Genomic DNA, 7,907 nt, shown 5'->3' on the forward strand with positions numbered 1-7,907 from the left:
TGTGGTTGTTTCGCTTTTCGCAGGTTGGCAGGGGGGAGGGGGGAATGATGGAAGGGGGGGGGTCGGGACGCAGATCTGCACCCTTTACTATCTCTACCTCCCTCTCTGAGCCAGAGCTGTTGGCGCGCTCCTTTGTGCCGCGGCTTTGGCCGAGGATTTGTTGCGTCGTCCACGTACGTCGATCGTGACGCAGGTTGCACGCCGAGGGCCAGCGTCCTTCCACGCCGAGGAGAGGAGGCGGGCTGGCGATGCGGCGGCAAAGACAACCGCTTGCGGCGCGGTGTGCACGCGATGACTTTTCGTGCCACCGTCCATTGATAGCTCGCTCAACCCCCCTTCGCCCTCCCCCCGTCTTCTCTTCACGAGACATCGCGAGTAGCCAGAGCGCGCGGAGGAATTTCGGACGGGACTGCGTGCACTGAGGCGGCGGTAATAGTAGCTGACCGGTTCGCGGCCCAATGCGCGCGTCTGGGTTTTCTGATGCAGCAGAGTTGTTCTGCGGTCGTCCGTCCGTACAACGTGTGGTTTTGCCGCACCGGATGCGTCCGTGGACGTAGCCAGAAAAGAAGCACGCTGCTTCTCATGCGCGTTGATTGTTCCTGCGGTTCGTTGTTGCCTTCGGGAACATGTGCCACGCAGAGCAGAGATGCGGGGAATCATCGGTCTCGCAGGCAGACGCGTTTTCCTTTTCATTTCTCCAACACAGCACTTATTACTGGACGCATCAAACCTGGTTGTATAGTCTCTGAGCTATATTAATGGTCAAAATACGAAAAATGTAGAGAGAGGAATATATGTGCTTTAATCGCTTTCTTTCGACCTTGTTGTTCTGCTCAAGTCCGCTTGATAGACGTCACACGCTCTAACCACACAACGTGAAAATGCAGACAGTCGCCACAAGGCAAGGGCAAAGAATTGCCTTAATTACGACAGATCGATTACGACAGATCCCATTGTTTCCGTTTTTGTCGAAGCCTAGTTGTGAAAGATTTCTGACTTGATGGGGGATGCCATATAAACAATTCGAGTATCAAAAACTGATGCCTATAGAGGGGTGCAAAATGGAGTACTTTATTCGTTGCCCAACAATGAACGCTGTGCCGTGACCAATAGCTTCGTGCGTAGAACACTTCTTGTCGAGTTGTCGAAGCTGGTTATACTGACAATACTTCATAGCTGGCCTCTTCCTAAACAACCTCATTACCAATCATTACACAGATCAATATTAAAGAAAAAAAAAAAAGAAGAGAGAGCAGTCGTTACCCTCTTCAGCTTCAAGGGGTCGGGCCGGGTAAACACGAAATCCTAGGCTGGCTAATTCATCAAAGATCTCTCGAAAAGTGGAGCCCGCAACTCATTATGGAGAGCTCTTCGTTTCGTGCGTGCATTTCCTGCGCAAGTATTACGTACTTTCGCCGGCTTCTTAGACAGGATCCGGCGTTTCTCCCTTCTTCTCCCTTCCACAGTCACGTCTTTTTCGTCGGTCATTAGCAGGAAGAAAATTACGTCGTGCGACGGCGGCACGAAAGCGCCGCGGTTCCTTCGCGGTGGTTCTCCACGTCTTCCTGGCTGGCGCTGTTTGATGTAACGAGAGAAAGAGAGAGAGAGCTGATCGCCCTTCTCCTCTCTCGTCGGGTTAATGAGTAGCTCGAGGGGGCATGAGGCGCGAATGCGGTTGACTGCACTCTGGCTTGTATACTACTCATTCTATCTCGTCTCGGCCCAGCGAAATGCCGCGCTGCATTCTCCTCGGTGCAGGCAGGCATGCCGTGGCCGGGGGTGGGGAAGGGGGGGGGGGCTTTATTCGACAGTCAATCGAAGGCCACCCCTGTGTCTACTATATATACGTCCTTAGCGAAACAAAGATGAGGTTTCCGTTGCGGCTCCTACAGTTGGGGAGCGCATTGAAAACGAATAAAGAAAAAAGTCCTTGCGAGAGAGACGTGAATGCATGCGAAGAAGGAAGCATCGTCGGTTGTGGTGGATCGAAATGGATGCTGCCTTCGGAAGTGTGTCTCGCAAGGCCCGCGAGATTGTTGCTCTCCAGGCAATCTTGCGTTTCCCCAGCGCAGCCGTGTGCCTCTAGAAGATTTGTTCGTGGCTTCTTATACACACGGCACTTCTCGTGCGCCCCTCATCGCCGCTGTCTTCATGGCGTCCTTTTACCTCGGGATTACGAGGCCGCGCTTTCGCGTATAAAGTGACTAGGTGTAATCCGATTGGCCGATTACGGCGTGTGGGAACAGCTGGCGCGCGAAGGGAACGCTCATATCCGTACGAAATCCCTTTGCATGCAGTTCTTATGGAGCTCCTAATTAGTATCCGACCCCGAACGCAGTTGGAATACACCATAAACATCGCGAGAACGAAAGTGCTCGATGTAAATCATAATCGATGTGGTTTTCGTGCCAAAACCACGATTTCATATGAGGCACTTCGTAGACTCCGGATTGATTTCGACCGCCTGCAGGGTTCTTTAACGTGAACTAAAATCTAAAAGCACACGGCTGTTCATTTCTCCTCATCGAAATTGGATCGCGCGTGGCCGGGAATAGAACTGGTGCCCTCGAGCTAACAGCCCTTACGCGCTAAGCTACAACGTGGGTAACGCTTGGTGTTATGCGTCAGCTAGACTTATAATAGCAACGTACTACTACTACTAATACTACTACTACTACGGGCCCCCCCTACTACTACTACTACTACACTACTACTACTACTACTACTACTACTACTACTACTAATGTACATACTACTACTACAACTACTACTAACGTTTTCTTCGCTGGGGACTCCGTGTGAGTAGTAAGCCCGAAACAAGAAACAGCGTGAACAACAGACACAGACGGGACTGTCTAGCATTGATCTGTCTCTGTCCTATTCACGCTGTTTCTCATTATTTATGGACATGTATACCACCGGCCCGAATAAGCACTCTAGTGCAAATAAGTCGAGTCTTGTAAACCCTACTGCGTTCCCATGCAAGCCTGATCCTCGACGTGTTCGTACTAGAAACTTTGGACGCCGGACGTCAAGCACGGGCCTTCTTCTTCCTTTGTGTTGTAGACGCCGCCGCACCATGCACCCTCTCTCACCCCCCCCCCCCCCCCGGTCCTCGTCTGCTCCCTCTTCTCCCATCAGCGCTGAAATCTCGGGGGGGTAATCGCGATTCCGCGTCGTCGGGCAAAACGGCAGGCGCGGGCACTGCGGTGCTGCTGCAGCAAGCAGCTCCTCGTCGCGACTCCGGCGGGCTTTCTTCGGGGACCGACCGGCGAAGGGCCCGTAGAGAAAACCCCGTGGCGATGCCCGGCAGCGATAGCGAGAGCTTCTCTCCCACGAACGCGGGCGGCCCTTTTCTGCGAACGGCTTTCGTCCGGGAGATAGAGACGCAGTGCTCTCTGGGGCGACGAGGCCAGATGCGCGTGCACCGCCCGGGTGCGCAAAGCTTTTCGCGAAAGATGAGCTCGCAAAAATGGGGCTTCTTGCTCGGAAAAGAAGTGCGGAGGAGGGGGGACGCTCACCAGACGCAATTTCCTATACCGGTGCGGCGCCCCTGGCTTCGAGAAGAGTGGAGGGACGAACTGGCCGGCGCACGTCAGCGTGACGCTTCGCTATCTGTCCCATCGTGCGCTCGTGACAGCTCATTGTGCACACCTCGAAGGCTACCAAACCAAAAGCGTAGTTTGTCGAGCGGTCGGGGTTATTGGTTCCTATTTCAGGCATTTTCCCGCACTTCTGGCGGTGCTATTCTGACCAGTTGCCTTTTAAACATTGTCAAATTCGGTCATGTTGTCAAATTTCTTATGGCGGCTTTTTACGCAATCAGAGAGGACATAGGAGCCGTATGGACCAATCGGAGCAGGAACAGAGCGAATTCTGTACCCCGCGGAATCAGACAGTGTTAGGATGAGCATAGGCACCTTGAACATGAAATGCCGCCATGTTGTCAAATTCTTCAATGGGCTGCGGCGCGCAGCCAACAACGCCAATCGCTGCTCACAAGAAGCTAATTCGAAAACATGTCTGAATTTGACATTGTCAAGAAACAGCACGCACCCCAACTTTCATGCAAGGCGCACCGAGGTGGAGTGAAAATTAATGGTGGGAAACAGATGACGAAGCATCATTTGTTCGTGGGCCTCTTCGTAGTATAGTACGTACAACATTCGATGAAGACCATTCAATGCTAATCGGTCGTAAGAAAGCGACTACCTACTCGAAGTTCGGTTTTCTGCTGCGATACTTGTATCTGTCGGTGGCATGCGTTTATCATAAACAGCACAGGAAGTTTCATAGGAGACGTGGTGGTTTTGTGAAACATTTTTGCTTTCTCAAAAACTACTTTGTGATTCTGTAGCATGTATCCGCGCCCGTCATCAAGTATCGCGCCAGATTCAAGTTACGGGGCACATAATTCGCGGTATGTCGTGGTATTTTGGAATCACAAGAGCTTTCTCTGTAAAAAGTTCTAATAATTTCTTGGGGTTAACGTCCTAAACCACGATATGAGTATGAGCGACGCCGTAGTGGAGGGCTCCGGAAATTTCGACTCCCTGGGGTTCTTTAACGTGCACCTATTAAATCTAAGTACGCAGACCTCAAGCATTTTCGCCTTCACTGTAGAAAGTTAGCGTGGTATATACAGGTAACTCGGTTGCAAACAATCGGACACCGAGGTTACCCGGTTGCTGTCCAACGCTGATGTTCGTTTCGCCGCTCTAATTATCGAGCCACTAAACGTCCCTGATGCGCCTAGGGAAAAAAAAAATACATCAGTAAACTCCACACGGCCGCCCACTTCTGCCATTATTCTGCGGAATTATCTCTGTCGAGGGCTTATCGCTGATCCCGGCGAGCACGATTGTGGTTCGTGATGACTTTGTCGAGAATCACCGGGGCTCGCACGTTCCGTGTCGGCGCAAACCGTGCCGAAATGTGGTTCCGACGCATTGTACTCTTTCACAATACGTCATGTAGCGCGAACAATGCCGCCTGAACCGTACAGGTATAACAGCGCACGTGTGGTGCTTGCTTTTAATTCGGCTGATGAACGCAGCACACACCTCTTTCTCCTGCTTCCGATCGCAATCAATCCAGGGACGGCTCCGACGCCCTGCTTTGTTTACAGAGCGCCCTTATTGTTAAATAAGTAGGCTTTCCCTTTCGCCCTGTGGTGCGTAGCGTGTTCATACCCTGGCACCAGGGTGACTTGCTGCGCGTTCATTATTTACGAAAGCGCTTTCGCCATCTAGGGAATATACCCGTTGACGCTAGCTTCCTCGTGGACACATCGCTGTGCCTCTGCTCAAATTCCTTAGCAGAGCTCTGTCCCGCGATCGTTGGGGAGCGTCGACGCCACATCGCCGTTATGTTCACAAAGGCGTTCCCGACCCCTGCTTCGGGAGCAAGCCGTGTCGACACAAACTGCTCTGTCAACGTGGTTTGTTGACAAAAGGGGTACATTCTCCCTCCACTTGGCATCGGTGTAGTGGGCGCGATGAGTGCTCGTACGACGTGGCACCACTATATGGCCACTTCCCTTTTCAATGCCGATTGTTTGTTCCCCGTTGCGGGGCAAACCCCCCTTGTCAGTGTGTCATATCGTGCGTCGATTGTCGTTCCGCCGCCGTAGTACAGGTCGGCACGCGCCCAAGGTCCCGTTGTGCCAACAACAGTCGAGAGGGGTTTTGCTCTCAGCGTGGAGGTGGGCCTGGAGCGTGGTAGGTGGGGTGGGCGGGGTGCGCGCTGCCGCCGCTGCTGTACTCGCAGCGGGAGCGACTCGACACCACCCGCACTCCCCCCGACACGACGACGCCGTCTCGCCGCCGACACGGGCTGCGGGCGATTTACGACGTGCGGCGGGCTTCGCCGCCTCCTTCCTCCAGCCCGCATCGCGGTGCTGTCTCGTCTACTCGCCCTCCCGACCACGACCCTTTTTCCGCGTGTGTCGACGACAACGACGACTTGCGTGGACCTATCAGCCCAGGTCGATGACGGGCCGTCACTCGCGACGGTGGCGCGCATGCACAGTCTGCGTCGTTCCTCCTGCCAAACGCTTGTGTCGAGGCCTGTCTGCGTTTGTGCGAAAGCGTGGGAATGTCACTGCCGCACGCAGTTCCCGCTGTCGGTACCCCTTCCCCTTACCTTTCAACTCTAGGTATCTAGCGAGTACATTGACCGAACGCGTTAACGTGATGCCTTTCGCTCTTTTCTTTTGTATTAGTGGCAGACAGACGTAGACGGGACCTGTCATCGTCTTAGTCAAAATCGCCGAAGAAAACTCGTTCGATCGATGATGCCCTCGCTGGCCTCTGCATGAAACGGAACGCTGATGCTAAAAGAGCCGTTGGCGGCGTGCTCATTAAAATCGCTGCGAGCGGCGTCTTATTTACGTTAGACGAAGTTACCTGCGTTAATAAAGGTTCATAGTTGGCATCGTAAGACAGGATCACACACTGACTGTGGTGTGGCGTCGTCCCTCACGAACACTCACGAGAATGTAGCGGTTCATTTGTACGAGAAAAATGTGTGCGCGTGTGAGAGTGCATACGTGTCTACGTGTCCACAAACATACAAACGCGGAGAGGTACTATGACACGCCAGTACAAACGTGCTGGGCTGTCCAGGAGTGCACGTGTTTACGCAGCGTTCATTGGCTGAATGCAGACTTGGCAGTAATGAAATTACAGTAATTAAGTTACTTTTTTTTGCTGCAATGAGTAATGCAATAAATTGCATTTGTGGGCTGGTAATTTAGTAATGCAATGAATGAAGTCGACCGAGTAATTCTCTTGAAATTACTCATTACTTTTCCAGAAAGAAGCGGTATTTTAAGGGCTTGTTTTTCATTGTTAGACACAATACTAATGAGAAGTAACAGACAATAATGCCAAGGAAAGTATAGGGGATGTTATTTGTAGTAATTATGATATAAGTGGGAAGAAAGTAAAGCGGTCGGAAAGATAACTTGCCGCCGGCAGGCAAAACCCGATGGTTGCAGGTTCGGTCCCTGCCGGCGGCAAGTTATCTTTCCGTCCACTTTACTTTCTTCCCACTTATATCATAATTACTACAAATAACATCCCCTATACTTTCCTTGGCATTATTGTCTGTTACTTCTCATTAGCATCACTACTTTGCCAATTACACATAACTGAAATATAGCATGTCCCCTTTATTTACGGCATGAACATAAAAAAAAATAATTAAGACAAGTTAATCTGATGGCCAAATCTCGAGCACGGTAATTTGAACAAAGATATCTGAAATTTCGATGTGTATGTGTTGCAAATAAAGTGTACATGAGTTAGTGCATGAATGACGAACTTTTGTTGAAGTAATCACATTACTTTTTCAAAAGTAATAGTAATTTGATGTTATTACTTTCAGCCAGCTTTAATTTGTAATGTAACTTAATTAAAGTTTAACAAATGCTAGAACAGTGATTAGTAATGCGATATAATTACTTTTGGAAGTGATTTTGCCATCCATGGATGAACGTACACCATTACGAACACTCCAGGGCGGTCTTGCAAGGACTGACAATCGAAGAGCTACATATATAGGCCACTTTGCTGTGTTATTGCCCAAGTGACTCGACTAATTTCCAGTTTCTTTGTTTCTCGCAGGCAAGCAGATGACGTGCGCCTGCACGACGCAGCACTGCCGCGACCAGCGCGTGAGCCGCTGTAACACGACGTCCATGTGCTACACGCAATACCTGCAGAGCCGCGACCCGAACACGGACCCGATCACGCGCGGCTGCATCAACAGCCGCACGCCACTGCTGTGCGAGAACCGGAGGCCCGCGGTGCACTCGGCCGCCCGGTGGCCGCAACTCGTGTGCTGCAGCACCAACCTCTGCAACGAAGGGGTGCTGCCGCCGCCGCTGCTCGCAGGTACGCACG

General features: G+C 51.6%; 1 protein-coding gene across 1 annotated transcript in view; it reads left to right on the forward strand.

The window, feature by feature from the left end:
• Positions 1-7,907, forward strand: part of LOC119386398 (uncharacterized) — a 28,063-nt gene that overhangs the window by 16,329 nt on the left and 3,827 nt on the right. The window contains exon 2 of the mRNA XM_037653714.1: positions 7,629-7,898. Coding sequence (XP_037509642.1) covers positions 7,629-7,898 — 270 coding nt within the window. The remainder of the gene's footprint in view (positions 1-7,628; positions 7,899-7,907) is intronic.

The sequence above is a fragment of the Rhipicephalus sanguineus genome, chromosome 3 (assembly GCF_013339695.2).
Source record: "Rhipicephalus sanguineus isolate Rsan-2018 chromosome 3, BIME_Rsan_1.4, whole genome shotgun sequence".
Lineage (NCBI taxonomy): Eukaryota > Metazoa > Arthropoda > Arachnida > Ixodida > Ixodidae > Rhipicephalus > Rhipicephalus sanguineus.